Raw genomic sequence first — 25357 nt, forward strand, 5'->3', positions numbered from 1 at the left:
CGTCTCCTCTTGACAGGTGCCACAGCGGTAGTCGGACACTCTAAAGGACTCAGAGTAGTCGTCCATGTAGTCCTGTAGCTTATTCGGCTCGTTTTCCCCAATATATACAATCACGCTGTTCGCCGCATGGTGCGAGACACATTCCGCGTTACACGTTGAACACTTTGCCGATTGTCGTTTCCGTATAGTCCACGGGTCAGATGCTTGTTTGCATCTAGGATCGCCGTCGTCCGCCAGTGCGTTTAGCACGCACTTAAACACAGTATCGGCATCTTGTTGAACCTCGTATGTCATGCCACTGTATCGAATTAGCGCGTCCACGAGTGGATTCGGATCGCACGGCGGCATTCCCGGAGTGTTACGGTCCATGTCCCGTAAGACACTCGTCAGTTCGCTCGCCACGGTGTTGTAGCTGGCTCTATCGCAGACGGCGTCATCGTCGTCATCATCATCAAAGCCACAGAGGCCTCCGGTCAGCGTGATCCTAAAGTCGTCTGTGACATACAGACACTGCAATACGCTGTTTACGGCGCAGTGAGTCCCAACGTTGATCAGCCCTCTCATGTTGATTATTCTGCGTGCGCGCGGCAGACAATGCTCAATAGTCCGTTGTGCAGTAAAGTGGCACACCCCTAAACAGTTCGTCCAGTGTCTTGATTGCTCCTTTGTTGGTCCCCTTTGTATCGATACACACTAGTAGTATAATTATCTTGTAGTGATACGAGCTGAAGTTTGACAGGGGAGTCAACGTGACATGTTTTGTGATTTTTAAAACAGGAGCCCAATCCAACAGCGCTGCCACGTCGTGAGTGTACAGGCGTAGTAGATCGAGGGACTCAAACATATGCTGCTTTAGCTCGTCCACGCTTGGGATTCCTGAAAGTGCACTAGCTCTTAGTGTGATCTTAGTAAAACCCTGAGTGCAGTCCAGAGTGGTAACTGCGAACGCGGTATCCCGTAGCGCCTTAGCCTTTACTCGCAAGACAATGTTTCGCACAAGGTCTTTGACGAGTCCGCTGTGGTCGAGTGTCACATCGGCCGCGCCGGGGGCTGAGTCCGGGCGGCACGCGGTCTTGGAAAACTGCGCGAACGGAAGACGGGTCGGGTTTCCGCACACCAGAACCTTAGCTGTACATTTATTCAAGTTGGCCTCGCCGACCCTCGAGCCTACCCAATTTGGTACGTCGGACAAATATTCTCTGAACGTAAAGTGTGTGTGCGCTAGCGATGACACAACGGGCTGAACTCTTGTGATAGCGCTGCCAACATTCCGCCGGCTCAACTCTGTGACCAAACGCTCTATGTCTTGGCTATTTGAAAAGGAAGACTGCCATTTCTCTAGAAATGGCACAGCGGAAGATCCCGGCTCGTGCTTACTAAGCAGTTCCAAACACACAGATGTAATTCTCGGGCTGTGGGCACCTAGCAACTGTTGATGGTCCGGCTGGGGAAAGTGAGCGCTCAGATAACCCACTATGTCGATCATCACGGCCCCTCGGCCGAGTAGTAGATGCTCAGCTGCCATGTTCGTAGGTAGCACGTTGTTCTCGGCGGCAGCTTTCAATGTCAAGAGAACCTGCATCAAACACGGATAAAAGGACTCTCCCTGTTGCAACACCCAGTTGATCATCTTGGTGGATCTGAAGAACTGACCGTATTGAAACACGTATAGCCCATGAGCCTTAGCTTGCTTGTACACGGATTCCCTAGGTCCAGCAAACAATGAGGGATGTTCTTTTGTCAGTCGACATGCTCTTTCCACGACGTCGCGTTCGAAACACGCAACGTCGTCCTCCGTGGGGTTCGTGACAATGACCATGGTGACGTTGGACTCGCCTTTGGTCTGCTTAGTACGAACAAGGCATTTGACGCGACTGGGTTGACCGAGAGACGGGCTAGTCGTCTGACCTTGCTGCGTTCTCGACTGATGGTTTCCCGCAGCGGCTACATTGTACGCAGCTGGCACCTGTGGGACCGAGGGTGCGCGGGTAAGCGCGTCCTCCGCGGTAACAACACCCGTAAGCGGTCGCCCCCCCGTTTTATCGCTCGGCCGGTGGCCTCTAAGGGCAGCGTCCGCCGTGACACTGTGCATGCCGGGCACCGCGCCCGGCTGCGCGGCGGCCTGTGTTCGTTTTGCACACGGAACAAACGCCCCTACGCGGTCGGCATCTGCAGCGCAGAGCGTCTCCAGAGTACATTCCAGCGATTCGCCAGCTCTACGCTTTTCGGAGCATGCCTTTCTGACGCGATCGGACAGCGCTGTTTCTTTTTCTCTATACCACGCGGCGGGTTGCAAATCCGGCGATAAGCGTAACAAGTCTATGCCGTAGTACCTTTTGCTCGCGTGTGTATGCACCCCAAGCTTCTTTTGTTGTACTAGTACGCGGAAGTGGTCGGGAACACAGTCGTTTGCTACGATGGCATCCGTCGCTCTGTACTGGCCCACCCGCATATTACTGGGGATTACATGAACCGGCAAAGTGGTGTGTGATACGTCGTCGTTCAAATACGTGTAACGGTTCAATTTCAACAACTCGCCGGGCGTGCTACGTTCTTGGGGAAACAAGGTGATGCAAAGCACGCCCATGTTAACAAAAGCTTTGTCTCGAACGTTGCGGCCCATTTCACCCAGCGTACGCCCAATGGCTGCGGTGGTGGGCCTAGAGTGTCCGTACTTGCCGTACAGCGTCTCGGCGTCGTACGCTTTCATGTAGTTGCTTTGAAATGCAGTCGTGGGGTCCGAAGGCGTGTACACGCCGACGAGTCTAGAGAGGCTATCCCCGTAGGTCTTCTTACAGAATTCGGACGGCGTCTGAGCAGGCCTGTATTCTATCAACGGGGATCCTGTGTACAGTTCCCACATGACACAATACCAGCTGAACACGTCGCTGGCCGTGGTGGAATTTAGGCACCAAAGCACCTCGGGGGGCGTGTGCACGCGATTGCCCCGTTGCTGGTCTGGAGTCGAGTAGTTGCAGGCTGTGCCGAAATCGCTGATCTTAAACGACAGCTCCACCGGTTTTCTACCGGGTTGATGGCACACGAGGATATTTCTGTACGTCAGGTCTCGGTGTTGAACGTGTCTCGCGTGTAGGTACTCCAGTCCTCTCAATGTATCCAATTCCACAATGGGTATCAGCGTCAGGTACGCGGCGCTGTCGGTGGAGGTGCTCGATTTAGGCGTCTGCAGTTTGTTCATCTTAGCCATGAATTCTTGTAAGGAGAACAGGGCTCTCTCCATCACGATCACGGCCCTGCCGCCTAACGGATACTGCGGTATGTCGCACCAATATCCTCCGAAGGTACGTAGTATGTTTGGGTGCTTCATCGAAACGCCTATGGCGATTTCTTCCACTTGAGTGGCGATGTGCGCGTATCGGCTAAACTGATCCTCTATGAACGGCAGGCTCCAGTCTGCCATTTCTGGGAACATGTTAACTTTTGCAACTTGCACGGTGGAGGTTTCCACGATGATGCCGAACCCGCCTCGGCCCAACAGCATACTGGGATCTTGCATTGACTGCTGAACGTCAATGGAACACTGCAGGTTACTGGGTAGTCCGCTGTACACGGACCAAGGGTTTACCGTAGCTTCACAGTCAGCTACGTCGACGTACTCTCTATGGAAACTGTCTATGGAGCGGGAGAACTTTCTTTCTATCGCGGGTGAACTGTAGGTTTGTGGACGATGCACATGGAGTATCGGGTGATCGCCCTGGGGCCTCGGATGTATGTATTCGGGTGGTTGCGCGGCGAACGTGGGTAGGAACGAAGTGCGTGTGGTGTTTGTTTTAATCAGCCGGTTTGTATTGTCCAGTAGGTCGCTGACATTCTTAGAGTACGGGGCGGTAATCTTAGGGTTAGTCATGAGAAACACCACCACAGAGTTGTACTTACTGGATGTCGCATTTATTATGTACACCAGGAGGTATTTTGTTTGCTTGCTGATTTTAGCCTCTTCCTGTACGGCTATCTCCTGTACGGCTAACAGCTGCACATCGCTCCGATCTTCCTCTCGTATATATCTTTCCAGTTCGGCCACCGTGTCGCAACTGGGAACTGGCACGAATCTGCTTCGGCCGGTCTCCGAGACGACAGACAGTATCCCTTGTAGATCATTATAGCGAAACGTCCTCACGTGAAACGGACTGTATTTTTCGACCAGATCGAAAAGCAAGTCGCAGTGTCGTTTGATCCTGCCGGGGCGCGCAGCGGCAGCCATTGGCAGAGCTGCGGGGTCGGTTGTTGAAATACAGCGAAACCAGAGCAATCTTCCCCGTCCTTTCTCTCTCGACAGGTAAATAGAATATGAACTCTCGCAGAGAGATCACGTTTTCGGGGACAGCAACAGCCAACCTGTTTGAGTGTTTGGTGATGAGCGGCTCGCCTGCCACGGGCTACCTGCACGCCGCCTCGTTCAGGGATGTGAGGACACTTCAGATGGGCCTACAGCTTCTAAGGGACATGTGGACAAAGGTAGATGGGTTGTACATCCCGAAATCCGACTTAGAATCCCTGCATGCGATGGAATATAAGAGCGCTGGATCCCACACTCCGGATATCCCTCAGCGTATTGCAGTAGACACAAGGAAACTGGCTAGATATTACATATATCTCCTTTTCCGTTACTGTGTCAGCGCAGCGGAGCACGGTTCGGCTGGCAGAGTTCACAAAGAGCACACGCTGCATCTAACGGACATCCCAACGTCTTGGATGCAATCTGTGGCATCCACGAATTTTCCCTCCGCTCCTCCAATGATGAACACACACCAGAGCGTTCCCGGTGTGCGCCAGCAGCCTCAACAGCATCAACAGCCTCAACCTAGTGGAATGACACAGATGAATAGTACCCATCAACACGAACACAGGTATAACGCTACACATGATCAGGAACACTTGACGCTCCGTGATATTCAACCGCAACAACATCATCAACACCAGCAACTCTATAACCTCGGCGACGTCCCACTTCGGCATACTCTAGCACACGAACAAACAGCAGCCGAACGTAACAGACAACTCACCTCGACGCACAAGGTCAACCCAGAGATCCCACCAAAGAAGCCCCGTGCTAGTGTCGGGAAACGGCCCCACGTGCAGCGTCGCCTCGGAGGAGCGTATCAGTCTGCTGTGGAGAGCGAGGATGATGATTAGAGCTCTCTCTATCTCACGCGCACACACCCGCACGCAGACACACACACAGACAGACAGGTTGGTGAGACAATGTGCCAGGTTGGAGCTGGCCGACACACACACACACACACACACACACACACACACACACACACACACAGAGAGAGAGAGAGAGAGAGAGAGAGAGAGAGAGAGAGAGAGAGAGAGAGAGAGAGAGAGAATATAGTATAAACACAAACACACATACAGGACTAGGTAGAGGAAAGGAGGAAAGGTGACGCGTTGGACACCAGTGGAATATACAGAAACAGCTCTTATGTCAAACAACTATGGCTTTGCAAGGACACAAGGCTGAGGTTGGTCATTTCAGGGAAGGAATGTATGTCAAATCTGAGCACCACGTACACGAAAGTCTGGCCAGAACATGTGGTGTGTGTATGGACGTCATACTCACCAAAAAGTATCCCTCGGAGCGCGTCTTTGCCATCTTACCGAACTGCCAACATTGCTTCTGCCTGCACTGTATACGAACCTGGAGAAGAAAGACAGATGTTGTGTCATACAACGCGGCGAAGGGATGTCCTGAATGTCGGACTGTGTCCTTTTATTTCATACCGTCTAACTGCTGGGTGACAGATCAGGACGAAAAGAACGAGATCATCAGTCTCTACAAAACGAGTCTTCTGTCCAAAATAACATGTAAATATTTTCTCAAAGGCAACTGTGTATTTGGGCCGGACTGTTTCTACAAGCACAGTGCAGTATCACCCAACAGACCACTGTTTTACTAGCGGATCGACACAGCCAGCGCAGAGAAGTGACTGTGGACAGTGTTACACGGCCTGCAAGTGACTGCAAGCGTCCTATTTGGAGATACCGTGATTCATAATACTTCTGTGCTCTTTCCTTTGTGTGTGTGTGTGTGTGAGCTGTAATCATTTAACCCAATGTTTATTCAAACACTAACAAACAGAATCACTGCTGTTTAAATGTTGACAATAAACTTTTTTATTACATGCCACAGTTGGTACAATATTGTCGTACATTTGTTGTCAGTCAAATAACTGTCATATGCACTTGTTACAATATCTTCATACATTAGTCGTCTTGTGTTGTACAATTTTCAAGTAATGTCCAGTCTTCCTATCACGCATCGGTGAGACATACGGCACGCTGGTTCACAAAGTTTCACTGGGGCTCCCAGTCTGGCTTTGACGGGAACCCGAGTCCCCTTCGAGGTGTACTGCTTATTCCTCCTGCGTGGCGTACAGCACATATTCACGGCTTCAAACTCATACGACAGGTTTCTGCGAATACGGTCCTCGCCACCCGCACGGTTCAAAGCGGACCGGTCTCGTCGTCTCAGCCCGAGACGACTCTTAACCGGAGCTCTGGGTGGCACTGGCGACACGGCAAGCTGCGCCATAGCTGAAACGACCCCTTCTGTGGGATAACCCCCTGTCCCTTGAGCAAGTGCAGACATAGTCTCTATACAGGCAGCCTCAGTCGTCAGGCCCTGGACTTTGTTCCACGCTTGCAAAGAGTTCTCGTGCGTTGTATCCATAAGTCGTTTTGAATACAACACGCTTCTAAGTTGGTTACACAATCTTTGATGGCGATCGGCGAATTCTTCACCGTATTGATGCAGAGCGTGGTGACGCGTCATGCCCAAGAAGGTTGTGAAAGACGTGTCTTTAAACCGATCGCACAAATGTCCAAGGTTCCAGATGGTCAGGTAATGGTGCACAGCCATAGCTTGCGTACGAGGTGTAACTCAAGAAGCTGTGTTGGATGAGACTTTGTTTCTTGGGTGGGTTGTCTTGTACTTGGCTGGGTAATGCAGCCAGGTCGGCTGGGTAATGCAGCCAGGTCGGCCGGGTAATGTAGCCGGGTCGGCCGAGTAATGCAGCCAGGTCGGCTGGGTAATGCAGCCAGGTCGGCCGGGTAATGCAGCCGGGTCGGCCGAGTAATTTAGCCGGGTCAGCTGGGTAATGTAGATACGGAGGCCCCCCTCCCCCCCCCCCCCAGTGTGATTGTGAGAATACGTTGACCGACTGACACAGAACACAGTGATCGTGGGAGCACAAAAAAAAACATAATACTGTTTATTTCCAAATAGTATGCGTTAAACACATGATACAGAATGAACGGTGATAACACAATTGCCATACTTTCAAACAAGCTGCTCCTGTAGCAAGCCTATATTATGTTACATTTGCAAAAACATTAGACCGCCAGGATGAACGCCAACACGCTCAGGAAGACTATCACACCGGAGCCTCGTGTGGATAGTGTAGAACGCGAATACGCACCATCTCCGCGGTTTGCGGACTCGCCGTGTCCTGCAGTTGTGGGGATGACATGACGCGGGATCTCTGTGCGTTCTCCGCGCTTTGCGGACTCGCGGTGTCCTGCGGTTGTGGGGTCGGAATGACGCGGGATCTCTGTTGAGACTGTGTGGTTGACATGACGCGGGACCTCTGTGGATTCTCCGTTTTCTTTGCCTTCAAAGTACAGTGCTTCTTGTGCGTCGAGTAAACCTTGCTCTATGTCAGGTGCCATTGGTCTTTCGGTACCCGGCACATGCAGTCTCACGGTCGAAACCAAAGGCCTGGGGTTAGCGGATAGCATCTTGCGTAGTTTCATCAAGCTCCCGTGCGATTCCACCCTTAGTTCAAATGTACTGTCGGTAGGCAGGACAAACGAGTTGGATAACGACAGATAAGTCGCCATGATAACTTTAGCTTCGTCTAACTCTACATTCCAGGCAAAGAGAAGACCGGTCGGAGTGTTTGACGACTCTGTGTTGTCGTTCAGAGTCAGGCCTCTGAACGCAAGAATGGAATACATGATAGCAATGCAACTGGGAATCTCCAATCGTTTCTGGGTTACAATTGACATAGAGCCGGGCAACAGGCACACCGCGTGGTCAAACGCATAACCGCAAAACCCACGGCGTGTTGTTGGTGCTACACGATTGGAAGGTGTAGCTGGGAACACGCGCAACGTTGCCACTTTAGCCGATGCGCCGTTGGTACACGTGGGAGCGTCACCGCTCATCTGCGCGGTGGATATAGCAAGCGGAGGCACGCCCGTGACTCCTCTGCGTATCACAAACGAAGAGTAATTGCACGAAAACCATTCCGTTACACAACCCTCGGGTACGACGGAATCAGGGCAGTCTGCGGTCCGGTTCGTTTCCAAACAAGTGTCCTTGGGCACGACGATGACAACGTCTCTTAGTATGTGTCTCAACACTACAACTAGCTCGTTTTCGGCTACGATCGAGAATCCCGCCGGCACCCTGACCATTTCCTCTAAACACATAAGGCCTCTCTGTACACTCGACGCATCCCCACGCTGACATTGATCGACGTGCCCTATGTTTGGCTTAACTAGGGTCTTGTCGGCAGCCCGCAACGGTTGTATGCTTCTCAGGTCCAAATCTCGTACTCCTTCTGGTATGTTGCACCGCAGCGTGAAAGCGATCCCGAGCTCCGGATCGCCTAGGGCCAAAGCGCACAATGTCCGAATCGTATCGGTTCGACAAGAGGTGTCAAACACCAAACACACCGACGTGTTCCACGAAGCCACCATCATATACAGGCACACGCCGTCTGCGGTGTATACGAACTCAGAATCCATTTCCAATCCACGTATGTCTTTTTCCTTCACTGTGAAATACGCGTCCCACGAGATACCGACAGACGGCTCGTGAAGGGACCGATGCGAGCCGTCACATAGGACCAGAGACAGAACCGCTCGATCGGCACGCTTCACAAACGCCGCGTTGTCAAACAGGACTGTGCTCTCCTCAAAACGAGCGCATTCTTCACACGATAATTCTCTGGTTTCGTAAGGATCCGCAAAGTTGTGAAGTCGCACAATGCGCCCGCGGTCATCCGCCACGGTGCGGGTGCTGCGGGACGTTCTCGCTTCGTACAGCAGCAATCCGTCGCTAGAGAGCACGGAGCTAGACGAGCGCATGTGTTTGCTCACATAGTCATCGTATAACATTCTGCATCTAGTTAGAAACCTCGCCATCCAGATGGGATCTAGCTTAGGGAACACGGTGTTATTTGGTCCAAACAAATGTGACAACTCTTTGTCGACAAGCTGAAGCTTGCCTCGCTTTAGGCACGTGTACACATATGTTATGTATTTATCATGCATACGAGGCAGCCGTTTGCGGGGTCTGCCGTTGTGAACAATCACAGGGTTGTGTTTCCTGTCGTCCGGCAGGTTATCGCTACCGTCATGACCGAACCCGGCGTCTCCGCTTCTCTTTGGAAGCGACATGCTGATTTCGACTACTCCGGGTCGCTGCGACCCTTGCTGTCTAATGCAATTGATGCTGTGTTTCATAAATACAAATTGGCGGTTGAGGAAACTGCAATGTCAATAACAGACGGACAATCGCTGGAACGCGAAGAGTCTATGGCAGTTAGCAATCAAGGGTCTGTTCATGATGTTGATGATGATTATGATTATGATGACGATGATGATATGAGTTCAGCTGAATCAAACGGGCAGCCAAACGTAAGTGGACGACCGTTTCTCAATTTTGATGACAGCGACAGCGACGCGACCATGAGCATTTCGCCATCCGAACTGCATCATCAGCCGGACAAAAGTGTGGATCGGGACGTTGAGATCGTGTGGCAGCCTGCTAAGTGGCCACCATCCGATTTACATAACACCTCTAGCTACCGCAGAGAGCGCAAGTCAAACGACGAAGTACCGTGTCAGCGGTGTAAGGCCTACGATGCTCACTGCAAGTCGTCGGCCGAAAAGTACAAGAGGACGTTAGACAACTACACGAAAACCGTATCAGAACTGATGGCGGGTTTCAAGAAAGTGTTGGAGCGATACCCCGAGCTCAAAGTAGACTGCAGCGATGAGCGTCTGTACTACATGGTGCAAGCGGCCTTAGGTCGCAATAACCTAGTTCGAGAAATGGTACGCTTATCCGCGATGAGAGCAGCCTGCGCGCCAACGTCCCACGGCGAGTCTACGACGGGTGACATCGCCGCGGTGCACGACGCCCTGAACATCTGCTACAACGACGCAGACGCGCTCAGGTTGATATTAGACAGATACGCTGATCTGTATGTGCGATACATACAAGTGTGGCGCGAAATGTGCGCCAAGGTGTCCAAAGACATCACGGTGATGGAACTGTTGAATTACACCGAGGGAAGACCCGGTGTTGAACACGGAGAACCCTGGTGTGAAGCCAGAGCGTACATACGCCGCATAATCGACAGGTCGAAGCGCCTGGCGCCGCGCTCTGTGGCCGATTACTGCGCTGAGAAACTGAACGCTCTGAACCTCAAATTGGCTCGCGTTCCCCGGGACCAGGGTGTTCACAAAGAGGATCTCGAAGTACTGCTGGAACACATGCGACAGAGATTGGACCTGGATGCGAAACGATGCGCCTCGGATTCTCACATGTCTGACCTGTACTTGGACGTTCGGAGCGACCTCGCGGTACTAGACACGTTAGTTGGTGTGGGATCGCTCTCTGCCAAGACGCTGTTACACGAGAGGCATTTGCTTGTGTGTCAGATACGCAAATTGGTGAAAACTCAGGGTTGCGTTCAGTTCCACTGACCGAAATGCCGCAGTGGAAACGCACCCTGTCAGTGGAAGTGCAAGTGGTATTGGAGATCGCGTTACCGTCATGTACTAATAACCTCCCTGTTGTATATGTGATTGTATAAGGCAATGGACAGTCAGTGTGACTACTTGGTGTTGGATATACCTAAAGGGCCAAAGGAGGATGAGAATGAGGATGATGATGACGTGAATTGTGAACTATGCAAAGGACCGATACGACAAGGGTTGTACGAATGGAAAGGTAAGCCGATATGTGTATCGTTGGACCAAGCCACAGCCGGAGCCATGGTACCCTACGTAGATGCGGGGATCAGCGAACACGCTTACGGTGAGTCCGCGGCGAAGTCATCCACGGCCGTGTGGTACGTGGCGGACAGCACCGTGGTTGCGTTGAAAGGGGACATACATCTACAAGACGTACCACCCAACGGAACCTGGTTGTCATCGCCCAAGGAATGTGTGGGTTCAATTCTACGGCTACGGTGCGCATATCTGGTCTGCATCAATCTGCCCGAGCTCAACAGAATGGTGATAGAGCAGAAGAACGACGACGGTTTACTAAGCTTGACTCGCGAATGCTTAGCGGACACTGACAATTTATCCTGGGCCGTGGATTTGTTCGGTGCATTCGCATGCGATGCCATGCTGGCTCCCGTGCTGCATGTGATCTTGCGATCGAGCTGGGTGAAGGAACGCAAGGATACACTGGACACTAACAACGATCTCAAGTTAGGTTGGGCTCAAGAATTCTACGACTACAAATGCGTCGCCAAAGACGCCAGAGGATGCCCGATCTTCACGCATCTGCGTGATTGTGGAGCCGGAGACGCATGCGGCAACGAGCACGCGGCGATCACACGCCTTGTGCTCCGCTTAATGAGACTGTCGGGTTACACGCCTTGGTCCGCTGTGCATGCTGTCCGCGTAGTCGAGTCTGCTCTAGAGAACACAAAGTGTCGACAGTGCAAACCGCGTCTTCTGGCCTCCTGTGCGTTTCTAATAGAGTGTGCCGCCGTAGAAGCGTCTAGGGAAGGCGATTGGCTTGTGAGAAACGAAGCCGTGATAGAATTATGTTGGATTCTGTACGGCATACACTTAGGAACTCGCCCCGGGTCCGATGATGAAAACTTAGTGAACTGGGCCCTGGCTACGGTGGCGCATTCCGTGAAATACCACGCGTACAAGCCTCGAGAGCAACAGGACGCAGAGGCCCTGATGTTATGTTCGCAAATGACCACGTATCTACACCAACACGCGAGAAGTCCGACGGATCGCCGTCGCCGCAGTCCAGTCAAACATACAAACCCGACCACGAGCTCGAGAGTAAAATCCACGCAAACGCTAGATACTCCACTGGCAAGAAGCTCTCGCGTCGCACAGACAAAGTAACGCAAGAGTTATACGCCGGCATATCCACTGCAGTGGATGTGATGGACGTGGCTCCGATTGCCATGGAAGCCAGAGCGCAAGACCCGAAGGACGTGACTTTAGCTATTCTGTTGTGTTTCCCCAGAGTCGCAGAAAACACGATAGATCAACTGACGTTCGAGCCGCCTGGGAGAAAATGCTACACGACGGAGCTGTGGCCCGTGTTTGTGAATTCCACCAGGGCTTGTTACCAGTTATTTAGAGCGCTGGCCATTCCGGTTGCCCCGAGCCCAGCGTACTTACTTGAACTGTTGGCCAGGGGCTGGAGAGGTCTACCCGAACGCACGCTGCAACGGTTCTTGCCCATGACAGCAGGCCCGTATTGGCACGTGGATCGCAAACACTACGATGATTACTTCTTAGGTCCACTGGGGAATCTCGTGTCATTGGGTGTGATGACGGAGGGCGACAGAGGTGCGATCGTCGAAGCGCTACGCCGCGGACTCGTGCCCTGCTTTGCAGGTCAAGGCGATAGCTCGTGCGATCGCCTCTTGAGCTCGACTTTAGCGCTGAGCTTTGCCGCGTGCGGGGTCACGGCGCTGTCTCGGTCTCGCCGCGTCGTCGCCTCGACTCTTACATGCGACTTGGTCTGCGTTACTTCGGGAGGACTGTTATACTTCGCGGCTTGGTATCTCATGGTGTATCTATCGGCTATATACGCTCACCCGACGTTACGGAGCAAGTTGTTACAGTCGGGGTCCGACGCCGACAAGTGCCTGTGTCGCACGTTTGACATTTCCGACGCGGACGACTCAGTGGTGGAGTACAGAAGTGGGGAAATCTCAAAGGCCACGCGCTTGGTGTTTCGGGACATGCTCGCCGAACACACCCGCCTCAGACTGGTGCAGCTTTACGTGCCCGAGATGCTGACACAGCTGCCTTACGTACGTCGCACGGCCCTGCTACCGGGAAACGTGAAGACGGCTATAGAAAGCAGAGACCGTTGGTTCGCCGAACATCACGGTCGAGCCAGTCGACATGAGGCCGATGCTAATACGGGGCCTAAGTTCGAGTACCTGGGTAACATAGCCTACGGTCTTCACAGTAGCATTAAGGGCAAACTGAGCGCAGACACAATGAGACCCGTGGCGACGTCGCTGGTGGACGGCGCCGTCCGAGACTTTGATTTGTGGTGCGATTCGCTATTCGTGTACGGTACGGACCACGGTGACACAGAAGAATCGCTCCGTGACACACTGGAGGACGGTGTCACTGCTTTCACGGATGTTGCAAGATCACTCGACGAGGGTCCCGTGTCGACACCGGACAAGCCGATCGACGAGACGACAAATTCAAATAAAACCACCGGTGAGGAGAATACACATCGACCCGATGCCGACGTCGAGGTGGACATGTTGACACTGGCTGTAGGTAACCTTAGTGTGTCCCAGGGCGTCGTACCGAGCCAACACTGTGTATGCAAGGGACTTGTGGTCGACAGCGTCGAGAATCTGGGGTTTGACGAGGAGGACGCGTTCTTGGCGAAGCTGGCCCATGTGAACAAAGAGCCGCCGTACACAGTAAACGACGATCCCGTGATAAACAATCCCTGTATGACAAACATAGGTCAGACGTCATACAGCGTACAGGGGTCCAAGGACCACCACGACGTGAATGCTGACAACATTTATCCATGGTTGATACAAGCGTTATGGGTGCTCACGACTAAACGGTCTCATGCCGCTAGCGAGCCCAGGACACCAGAAACGCTCGCAGTTATGATACATTTGATAGTGAAAAGACTCCCAAGTCAACCCAGCACGCTTTCGGTGTGCAACAATATTGTGCAACTGCGTGAAATCTGCGACAAAGAGGGTGAGTTTCTCCCGATAACGGCTATAGTCGGAGGTATGTTCGGGCTGAACATCCAGGTGATCGCGCACGGAAGCGAATACAACGTGTTCAATCCGCACTATGTAAACCGGCCCCACGGTGCGTTGCATTTGACCCAGTGCGGTTGGTGTGTCATCAGCGACCAACCTACACCACGGGGCTCGATACCCGTGGGTGACACCTTGAAGGAATATCTTCGCTTGAATGACATTGCAGTGAAACCGGTGAAAGGCGACGGGTACTGCGGATTTCACACCGCTTCGGTGTTATTGGACCTGGAGCAAGAATGTTTGGTCAAGGCACGAGATGTATTGGTACGAAAAACGGCGGCTCATATCTTTGCGGACAGAGCGAACCGAGAATTTACAGTGTACCTTAACGACAATAAAGTCGACTGTGAAAAAGCTTTGTACACTCTGCTTATGACACCGAAGAGATGGCTTTCGGTGGAAGAAGTACATTTCATCTTATTAGCCCACGGGAAAACCTCTCTGTGTATAACAAAGAACTCGTACCCTCTGTACAGCGATGAACATGTTTATTTCCACATTGACAATAATCATTTCCAGCCTATTATTAGGGCAACAATGCCCTGAGCGGCGGTCCTTGAATGTACAATATAAAAAAAAACAAACAAAAAAGCACTCGTAGACATACAGCAAATGTAATCTCATGTGTGTATAATAAAAGAACCCTTGCCCTCTGTACAGTGTGTTTAGTTTCACATTGACAATAATAAAATTCACTTGTGGATATATAGTAAATGAAACACAGTGCAGCAGGGACTAGTTGTGTCACTCATTAAAGCATTAAAGCAAACACACACAGGCGCGTGCGCGCACACATAAATCGGCATTAATATATACATGTACCGGTCAAAGTGAACAGGGAGACAAATCAGCCGTCGTAATAAACACTGTTACATGTGTTCATGTAGTCAACACCGCGGTTCAACGCATACGCGTAGCTCCGATTGCTCTCAGTGTCAGGGACGGGCGATGCGGGTCGGGGAGGTTGCTCTGTTTCGAGGGAAGGTGGTGTTTGTGGTAGCGACACGGTATCTGCTCTCTGGCGGGATGCTCGTGCTTGTGACACGGCCGGGGTTTGTATAGAACTTGACCCGCGGGGGGCCGTTCTTTTGGATGGTCTTGGCGCAGGAAGCTGTCTTTGAGCAGGAGCGGTTTCGTTGGGCTCACGTGCAGGAATCCTCGTTGTGGTCGAAGAAGGACGCCGTGCGGTCGAAGGAGGACGCCGTTTATTTTTCGATGGACGTCGTGGGATCAACGTAGGCAGTGGCAGCGCGTCCGCTGCCTGCACCGGTTCGACTATTATGACCTTGTTCCACTTGACGTACTGATTGTGTATTTGCACATGGAACGGCGCAAACGGTGCAGAGTGGTAGTTTGCCGTCGGTACAGTGAAAGGTTGATATGTTTCGCGTTCACCCAGGAGAGACAATATGTCCACGTCCTGCACGTCTTGCTGTGTTAACTGCTCGTACATACTATAGAAAACCTCTATGCCGCCATCGGTAACGTCGTCTTCGTAATCGTCGTGGTAGTCGGGCAGGTTTTCCCACTCAGGTACAAATCGGTCGAGGTCTAACGTTCTGAGCGTGTCGGTGATGGCACGCACACCACCCGGCACCGGTGCAATGCGTCTGTCAAAGCCCTCTTTCGCGCTCTTGCGCGCGTGGACCTGCGAATTCAGTTTGGACGTGATGTGATCGAGCAGACATGCCAGCAAATCCACTTTGAACTGCGCGCCATCTCTCCATATCCTACCAGGGTGTAGTCTCAACAAGGGAAACCCGAGTATACGCATTGTCAGAATTTGTGCTTTGATAAGACAAGTGGTGACGTGGTACGCCAGCGTACACTTTTGGCTGTCGGTCATATTTGCCAATCCGGCCGGACCCCCTAAATTCCACTCGCCCACATGCTCCCCGACAAAGGCCGCCGTGACGCCTGTGTCCGTGAAGGGCATCTTCATGAGGTGCACGGCGAATGTCCTTGCCACAAACGGGTGTATCTGCAATCGCGTGTGCATGTCCAGTACAGTCTCTAATAACTCTGCGTCTTCAGAGAAAATCCTGTGGACCAAAAGCCCGGTGATGTTCTGTGCGGTCAGTACGTGGCCCAAGTACAAGGCTTCTGTGCTCTTGATGTCGAGAATGGTATCTATTCTCGTGCCGATCGGGAATTCGTTGACGTGCAGACACACGTAGCGAAACCCCCGCTCGGGTGGCTTCGATAGATCTACTGCGTAGTATACCCTATCGCCGGTCTTGCAGTTTATTGTCACCGATGGTATATCCAATCGCGGCGTGTAGGTGAATCCCTCCGGACGGGTAAATTTTCTCGTCAGTCTAGAACATACGTATATGCCCATAATGTAGTTCGAGTCGATTTTGGCGACAGCTGTTCTGCAAACGTCGGACGCCTGCTGAGCGTTGGCATCACAACCGTGCGTGCAAACGACTGGCTCTAAGCCCACGGTGGGGTCGGTTTGAGGCGTGTCGGGGACTTGCCTTAGCATTAGCTTAGTGGCATAGCCTTTGTATTTCTGGATCTCGAAGGCTGTCACGTAAGCCATTGTGAAGTAGGGTGAGTGCGTCGTCCCATAGCGTGCATCGTTCAGGTGACTGTACTGCACTCCGTTAGACCTCCATTTTGGCACTCTATCTAAGAACCTCAGATCGGCTTTGGTTGTAGCACGCAGTACTTCTGGCTCGTCCGATGTGTATTCGCTTGGGTACAGGACACTGTCAGGTAGTTCGACTGCCGCCGATGCGTCGTCGTCTGTCGGCGGTGGATTTCTTCGGGCGCGTCGACATGTTAGCCTACCCGGCTGTCGTGCGCCGTCACCGCTCACAGGGCTGTCGAGTCGGACGTCATGCACTGCCTGGGTTGGCTGGTCTCCATGACTCGGACCCGCCGGTGTGTCATCGCAACCACCCATCTGCTCGCACTGTGGCGTCACCGTTTGCCTCTTGCGTTTGTTTGTGTTACTCAAAGCCAATATGTCACAGTCTTCGCCATTACTGACATGTATTTTGTCGGCCGCTACGTTGGGAAACAAGCCCGAGATCGTGGTGTCGACATCGAAAGAGGTTACCTGGTCGGGGTCAACCTCGGAGAAGTCTGCCTCCGAGGGGTCTACCTCCTCGGCGTCTACCTCTATGTTCAGACTTGGAGCCACGATGTCGCAGGAATAATTTGTGGCGTTGTGCATCAGCGCGCAAGCGTCTATAGTATCGAGGTCCTCGATGGTTGCCATCAGCGGATTTTCAGTGTTTAAATCCTCGACGGCCGCCAGCGAGGTCCTAGTGTCGAACAAGCGGCTGTTGAACGAAAAGCTGGTGGAATGGCATGGCCCACTCGGGACAAATATACTTGGTAGTGTGATGTTGTGGGTGTCGTCGTTAGAGGTAAGGCTCATTAGCTCTACGATGATGGGATCTTCGGTGTGCATTTCAACATAAGACATTTTAGGTCGAGCGCTACCGTCGTCCTGCGGATCGCTGCCGCTGTCAGGAGCCAAGGGCCTCTTACCGGGTCCGTGGTAGGCATTATTACTAGCTTCGCTACGACGGAATTCATGTCGGCGCATTATCATGTCGTCGGGCATAGACACACACATAGCATTCACTGTGAGTGCACTTGTCAGTCCTCTGAAACATTCTGGCACTCTTGTGACAGGCCTGTGGATCGGCGCGGCGAGAGTTCCTTCAGATGCCACGGTTTGCTTCGGTGGTATCTCGATGACGGTGACGCGGACAGGTTCGATCAGGCCGATCTCCGACAGCTTATGTCTCATAACGTTGTCGTTCGTCACGCTGTCACCCAGCCAGACATAACCTCTGTCCACTAGCGTGACGCATCGGACGCCTAGCGATTCGGGTTGCAACGTGTCCCAAGTGTTCAGATCACGGAAGCCTTCTTTGCACAAGAGTAAGAACTGCGTCTCGGTAGTATGGGCCCTGTCCGACGCCTCACTACTCCACCAACCGTTCACCTCACTCTCAACATCACCGGTGAGGGGTAGCAATATCTGCACCATTATCCCGCAACAGGCCTTCCTCAGGCTCGTCTCGTCCACCGCACTGTTTACTGCCCTGTACATCTTATTCATACAGACGTAGGGTAATAAAGACATGACATCCCACGTGCATGTGTTCACTAGCAACGTTTTGATCAAGTCTCGGTGGGTAGCATACAGTTGCCTGGGAGGCACTGTGTTTCTCTCGTACATATCCCTGAAGCAGCCCAACACGCCCGCGGCAACCCTGTGCCTGGTCATGCGTAGAATGGGATTGCCGTCACAGCGTTCCTCCGTCAGCCACGACTCGAGAGGAGTCCAGATCTTGTGCAATGATACAATTGCACGCAGCAACAGCACGGTGCAGTCCACAGACTCCTCCAACACCAGCGAGTCCAGCCTGGGGGCAAGCGATTTGCAACACGGCAGCGACATACTTAAGGACTCCCCATCTCTGGTCTTGTACGTTGTCACAGTGGCGTCCAAGACTGTATCGATGTGAAGCTTAGACACGGGCGTCTGTAGCGAATACACGACAGCGTCGTCACTTTCACGTACAGCCCTTGTTAATGTTGGAGACGTACATCGCGGAGCGTTGTACGCGTCGTCCTCGCACCACACGTCGCGGCATATGCACGCACTCTTGATAAACGAGTAGACGGGCTCCGGTGTTCTATCTGCAAATTTGTCGTGCACAGGGTTCCACGTGCCGTGGGTTGTGGTGTTGGGTATTTCAAGATAATAAGGGATCTTGAGATTCAGTAGCTTAGAGCTTTGTCGGTTCGTGTATCTCCACCACAGCTTTAGGAAAGTGATATCCCTATCCTGTCTATTGTGAAAGGTCAATGGCGTCTCCCCGTGCCTGTACTTGCTGTAGATGACACGCACCAGTTCCTGCCTGCTCGCCTGATCGCTGTGTAACACGTGTCGTTTGTTCTTCACTGACTCCAGAAACAACATCACAAAATATGGCGTGTGGTACACAGCTAAGTGTTCCAAGTGTTTCAGAGACAACTGTTCCAAATCTGACATCTCACACCATGGTCCTCCGTTCCCGACCCGGTAGGAGACGGTTCCGTCGGCGCTCGGAGCCATTGTCACACCGTTGCACAACACGCATCGATTGTCAGTGGCTGCCCCAGAAAAAAAAACACTCAATTTAAGTTGACATTGATGAGTGGAACACGGTTTGTCTTTATGAATGTAGCAGAAATCACGATACTGTCCACGGTCATGGCTGCTGACCGCGGCGATGTATAACTGCTGGTAACAGTACAGATGGTTGAGAGCGGATTGGGTTGTTTCGAAAGTCACGTCGTCCTGCAAGGCTCCAGAATGCAGCGCTTTGGCAATGCACTTCCACTCTGCAACACCATAATCCCGTTGAGCCATGATACTGTCCTGAAATACAAAACGTGAAACAGTATCGACTAGATGATAGTATGCTTTATAAATAGTGTATAGTACTACCTCAGTCTTTGTCTGATGGTAGCCCCAGCAGTGGCAATTTATTTACACACACACACACACACACACACACACAAATTTCCAAAAACGAAGGAGACAACGTAGAGTATCGCACAATACGACGATCAAAGCCTGAACATGTTAAGCGAAGTGTCTGCGTCTGGTACAGTGTGACACAACATCATCTTGTACTGAGCGTGCTCCCAGTGGTAATACAGCGTGTGCTGAACGGCAAGGCCTTGACAGTCAGCGGCGTCTGTTTTGAGTGTCCATTCGATCAAGTCTGCCTTCATCTCATCTGTTATGTTCACGTCTGCGTATCTATCACCACAAGTGTAAGGCGTCGGATGGCACGAACCCATTGAGGGTAATGTGTACCAGACGTCGAGCGGTTTACCCTGACAAGGCGAGCCCATCCTGCTTTTAGGGCCCGTAACACGGCCGATTGCGGCCGTAGCTGAGGCTAAATCGCCGGTGAAATGTGTGTGTGTGAAAAACGACATGCCGGCGCGAGGAGGCTGCGGTAAAACGCCGGTGAATGTGTCCATGTCCACTAGTACGTAACGGACTCCGAGAGCTTCGGCCGTGTAGTCTACCATCTGCACGTCCGAGGGCAATTCGTTGGAGTGGCCAAAGAGCCAACTCAACACTTTGCACTCTGTATTCTGTACATCGCCGTTGTGGTTAGACCATAAGACGGCTTTCATGCCTTTGATCCTGGGTATGGCGTGGACGCATCTCGTCCTGGTGTCGAACGCCCTCCACCGTAGGTCTAACACATACATCCTCTCTGTCCTGATGGCCACTTCGTAACGCTCAGACGCTGACATGCATCCGGGTGGATGCACCAACTCCATGATACCCAACGCTGCGGCCTCTCCGAATATCCTATTGCCGTACTCGGGTGTGAGCCTGCTCTGTTTGCGCGTCACAATGTACATGGCGCTGTAGTTATCGCAGCCCGGGAACATGTCGATCGTTATGGCGTTCGGCAGCTCGGGGTCGATGGCTGGTCGGTTAAGGTTGAATTGTTCAATCACAGCTACGGGTCTGTCCACTGTACAGCCAAAGTGCGCAGGCCTTCTTCTGTACACGTAAAGCCCCGGAGGCAGCCACTTGGATCTCTCTATCTGATACACAACCACAGCGTCGCAACACTTGGTGTAGTCCGTGCTGCGATGCTTCAATATCCATCTGTACGCTGTGACGACTTGGCTCATCTCGAAGGCCCATAGCGGACTGCCGCCGGATCGCGCTCGATATCCCGCTGCTCTCGCGGAGACCCGGTCGTGTCTCACGTGATCGACTCGTCGCACTATATCACCGGCTTTGGCGTCTGAACGCTGATCACAAGGACAGCGTGCCTTTGCCGAACCGGAGGTCCGCTGCAACAGCACGTGTACGCTGTGAGCAAAGTTGAACCTGTGATCTGCGCACGGGGCCACCGACATCACTTCAGTCAGACGGAAGCCTTCCGCCCCGGGGACGTAGACCATGTCGTCTATCACAGGCATGGGCTCCAGCGACAGTGCTTTGAATAGAGCACAGCAAAGCCCTCGGTTCGCCATCGAAAACGCTTCGTTGTCCGCGACTCGGGTTCCAGAAGACTTGCTGAGAGATTGCGAGAAGAAACGCAAAGACGCACTGGTCAGGTCTGTGCGCAAAGCTACGAACTTGTACAGGCGCGTATCTACGACGAGCTACAAAGACACGCGGAGCGGCCAACCGGGTAAGCCCGGACACAAAAGACACAACAGCAATGACTCCAAGTGCCTAGTGTGTCGGGTGACCTTGGTGAAAAGCAGCAAAGACAGACACAGAGCAGGCGTCAAGCTTCGGTGTCCCTGCAACGTGAGAGTTTGCAGCATGTGTTTAGGAGACAATCCTAGATGGTACTTAAGTCAGCCGCACTTCACGTCGTGTGAGGTCATTTCGCGTTTTGTGTGCGGGATATGCGCGACTTTTCAGGATGCTGTGGAAAAAGTGTGCTGTCTTTGGCTCTGTGCCGGATGCTCGGCCGAACGTAGCACGGGCGAGCCTTGTGTCAAATGTTCACGGGAGACTACACGCGGCAAGCGTCGTGAAGTGTGCACGTTGTGGCCAAAGACCAGATCTACGGCGGACTGCCCGGTGGATGACACACAGCGCGTTTGCGACGTGAGCAAAGTGGACCGTTATAGACAGGAGATCAGACATCGTGTACTGCGCAAAGTGTCGCAAAGCAGACACATTTCTCCGTCCGACATCAAAGTATTGTTTCCTGACACGCACGCCGCGTCCGAGCCATGTGCGTGCGATTCTACTCAGGGATCGGCTCTGTGCACAAGCTGCACTCCGGTGCTGACCATAATGGAACTGCTGGCTAAGAACCCCAAGCCCCTGATGGCGTCTCTCGCAGAGAGAGCTATACCGGGTAGAGCCCTCGTTCGACACACGTACAATAGAGACCTGTTACTGCAAATGCTAAATGATCAACGGTTGCCATTTTGTTCAAACGCACATAACTGCAAAGGCATGCTGGTCAGCGCGGCCGACGGTAAACGCCGGCCGCTGAGAGCGTTGATATCACCTCAAGCGTACGCCGACGTCGCGAGGTGCGACAACGACACCGTGAACACATACAGAGCAAGTCCTACGGCTTGCATATTGTGTTTGCTGTTCAACCAGTCGAGCTCCGTGTCACGCATGCTGAGCTCAGAATCACTGTACCTAGAGCCACCACCAGCTGGACCCGTGTACTATTTCAACATAAAGTTGTCACCTGACCTTGGAATACCACAAGTCGATATTGGAGATTATCACAATTACACAGTGTGCTTTAAAGGCACGGTGGGCTGCTTTAAACCTACATTCTATTACAACTGGAGAGACGTGTTGGCTGCATTACAGATTGACAACGTGGGAAACGTAACACTCTCACCTCTATGTATTGAAAGAAATGAAGCTCGTCAGAATCCTGGCCGTGCACTGGAGGAAGCGGTCTCCTACGTGTCTCCTATTCCAGAATATCACAATTAATTACACGGTCTGCTTAAAATCCAGGCCAAACCTCTGTGTTACAACTTTCAGAAATGCCTGCCGTATCTATACAAAATATCCCACACATTCACACTTTCCTTGACTCTCAGCACAGATCTTCCATTGTGCCATGCAGGTGCAAGAGAGCTGCAACAGGAATCACAGCAGGTTTACCTATGCAACATGTCAGAAATTCACTTGTGTCAAATGCAGGGATGATGGATACTGGGTCTGCAAACGCTGTAAAGTCTGAAACACTTTGAAATAAAACAGACTTGTGTACCCATATATTGTGAATGTGTGTCTTTTGTTGTAACACAGAGTTTTGGCCTGCCTTGGATCTGAGTAAACAAATGCCAATGTTGCACACACACACACAGCAAATCTGGATTTTTTTATTTGTCCCACAAGTGGAAAATCTGCATTGTCATTGCAAAAAAGTGGACAGAGCATGGTATAGAAAGTGCACGATACAAACAATCTGGAAACATAAATATGGACACGTGTATTCAAAAATATTGGTGTATGTAAATACACACACATCTATCTATCTATCTATCTATCTATCTATCTATCTATCTATCTATCTATCTATCTATCTATCTATCTATCTATCTATCTATCTATCTATCTATCTATCTATCTATGTGTGCGTATATATATACATATATAAATGTGTCTGTGTGTATAACTAGACTTTATGCATATTATATAAGGTGTGGCTATATAATAAATAATATAAATATATGTACAACTCTGTGTCTATATGTTTATGGACAGGCATGCAATGTAGTGACAAGGATTGACAAGAACTAATATTGCATATGAGAAATATTGCACATAGAAACTAACATGGTGTATTATACGCTGCAGGTAAGGAAGGAAAGACTTGAATCTCTCATGGTTAGGGGTTGGGGGAGGGTGTGTTTGCACAACAAAAGCAGGAGAACAATGGAGCTGAAGACCTGTGAAAATCTCAGCGGGGTGCCAAGAGGTGTTAGGGTCGGGGGGAATGTTTGCGCAGGCTAGTGTCACAGCCTGATCAGAGTCATAATTTCAATGATGAGCGACTTTAACTGGAGGAGAAGATGTCCTTTAAGCTTCTTTTCAGGGTGGGGACAAAGTGAGAGGTCAAGCTGTAAAATTTTGAGCCAAAGCTTGGCCTGTCTGTCGTCCCAATTCTGTTAATCTATCCTTTTGTCGCTGTACTCAGGTTTCCAGGTTGAGAGAAATCCACCTGTATTAACACACAAAAACATCCACTTACTATTTCTTTTCTGAAAACATCCACTTACTTCATCTGCCTAGATTTTACTCTCTCTCTCTCTCTCTCTCTCTCTCTCTCTCTCTCTCTCTCTCTCTCTCTCTCTCTCTCTCTCGATGCACACTTCACACAGTCAGGCAGTTGCCTTCTATGGGCATGCAAAGTCCTATCACACACAGTACAGCAGAAGAGTATCCACCGACCCGCAGCTCCGAGCCAGCCGACCCACGGGTCCGAGCAAGCCGACCCGCAGCTCCGAGCCAGCCGACCCACGGGTCCGAGCCAGCCGACCCGTAGCTCCGAGCCAGCCGACCCGCAGCTCCGAGCCAGCCGACCCACGGGTCCGAGCCAGCCGACCCGTAGCTCCGAGCCAGCCGACCCGCAGCTCCGAGCCAGCCGACCGAGAGCAGGAGCTTATTTAACAAAACAGCACAGGGTAGCAGACTTGTGCTGTGTCTACAGTCATGTCCTTGGCAAATAAGCACATCATAGCCGGTATTGTACGCCCCACCACCCCAGACGCCAAGCGAGCATTACCCCGGGCCGCGTACATGAAGCGTTTCCATGTAAGCAAATGGAAATGCGTACAGGATCAGCGAACCAAGACGCTGGCGGTGGTGCACGCATTGGTGCCCGAACGGAAGCTATTTGCCTACTGCGAAAGGGTACGAAGAACCTTCCTCTCCTGGTTACCACCGTACAACAAGAACTTGTGTTCAAAGTTATCGCTTCAAGACGTTCTGGACTGCGAACTCGATCGCAGGGCCGTTTTCTTTATCAACACCGTAGACTTCACCGGCCCCGATCCAAGTGATAGGGATTACGCCGAAAGGTCTTCCACCGAGCCCACATTCGGCTTACAGATCCAAAGCTACAATGGAACCGTGCCCACTGGACGTCCTAACTCGTGGGAGACCACGCGTACACCTCTCATGGACGATTACACCCGACGTGAAATGGGGCTACCTCCCCGCCGTGTGTCTTCTGCTACAGTGCCCGCTGCGGTACAAAGACCTGGGCCTGGGAGCTACAGGGCGGACGGGCCGTCCGTGTCGCAGGAGGTAATGGACGTGGACGGACCGTCCGTGCAGGAGGTAATCGACGTGGACGGACCGTCCGTGTTGCAGGCGACAATCGACGTGGACGGACCGTCCGTGTTGCAGGCGACAATCGACGCATCTTTCAATGAACCCCAACTGTCAACGTCCTCTACGCCTCCTGTGTCAATCGGAAGACCTACGGACCTATACACGTGTCCCTGTTGTTACGAATGGACACACATGTGTGTGTTTAACTGTGGACACGTTGCATGTGAGAATTGCATCCTGAAAAGCGTGACAGTGTCAGGGATGCGAAGGTGTTTCTACTGTAAAAGCCGGTGGACCTGGTACCGGTTCGTCCGTATGAGTAGCGTGTCACAGGATGTAATCTGTTCGGATTGTGCTAAGGCTAAGATGTACATCAAGCCTTGCGGTCACGCTAGCTGCGAATGTCCTAATCCTGTTTGTTCAGAATGTGCACGCGGAAAAACGGTCAGGTTGTATCTTCCAGTGT

At 51.9% G+C, this 25357-nt stretch overlaps 1 protein-coding gene across 3 annotated transcripts; it reads right to left on the reverse strand.

Annotated features, from left to right (window-relative positions):
• Window positions 1–598: 598 nt before the first annotated feature.
• LOC146523785 (uncharacterized) lies at window positions 599–23916 on the reverse strand. 3 transcript variants are annotated; one of them, XM_085134233.1, is made up of 4 exons: window positions 22442–23916; window positions 5588–5665; window positions 5025–5128; window positions 599–4822 (listed from the first exon to the last, which is right to left on the reverse strand). In XM_085134233.1, the coding sequence occupies exon 4, from the start codon at window positions 4220–4222 to the stop codon at window positions 599–601; it is 3624 nt and encodes a 1207-aa protein (XP_084990359.1). In that variant the 5' UTR covers window positions 4223–4822; window positions 5025–5128; window positions 5588–5665; window positions 22442–23916. The 3 variants fall into 3 exon arrangements, with proteins under 3 accessions (XP_084990359.1, XP_084990370.1, XP_084990350.1); XM_085134244.1 differs by having other exon boundaries at window positions 599–5125; XM_085134224.1 differs by having other exon boundaries at window positions 599–5128.
• Between the last annotated feature and the right edge of the window lie 1441 nt (window positions 23917–25357).

The sequence above is a fragment of the Neolamprologus multifasciatus genome, chromosome 2 (genome assembly GCF_963576455.1).
Source record: "Neolamprologus multifasciatus chromosome 2, fNeoMul1.2, whole genome shotgun sequence".
Classification (NCBI taxonomy): domain Eukaryota; kingdom Metazoa; phylum Chordata; class Actinopteri; order Cichliformes; family Cichlidae; genus Neolamprologus; species Neolamprologus multifasciatus.

Coding starts and splice junctions, on each gene's coding strand:
- LOC146523785 (XM_085134244.1), bottom strand. CDS start 4,222: ATGGCTGCCGCTGCGCGCCCCGGCAGGATCAAACGACACTGCGACTTG.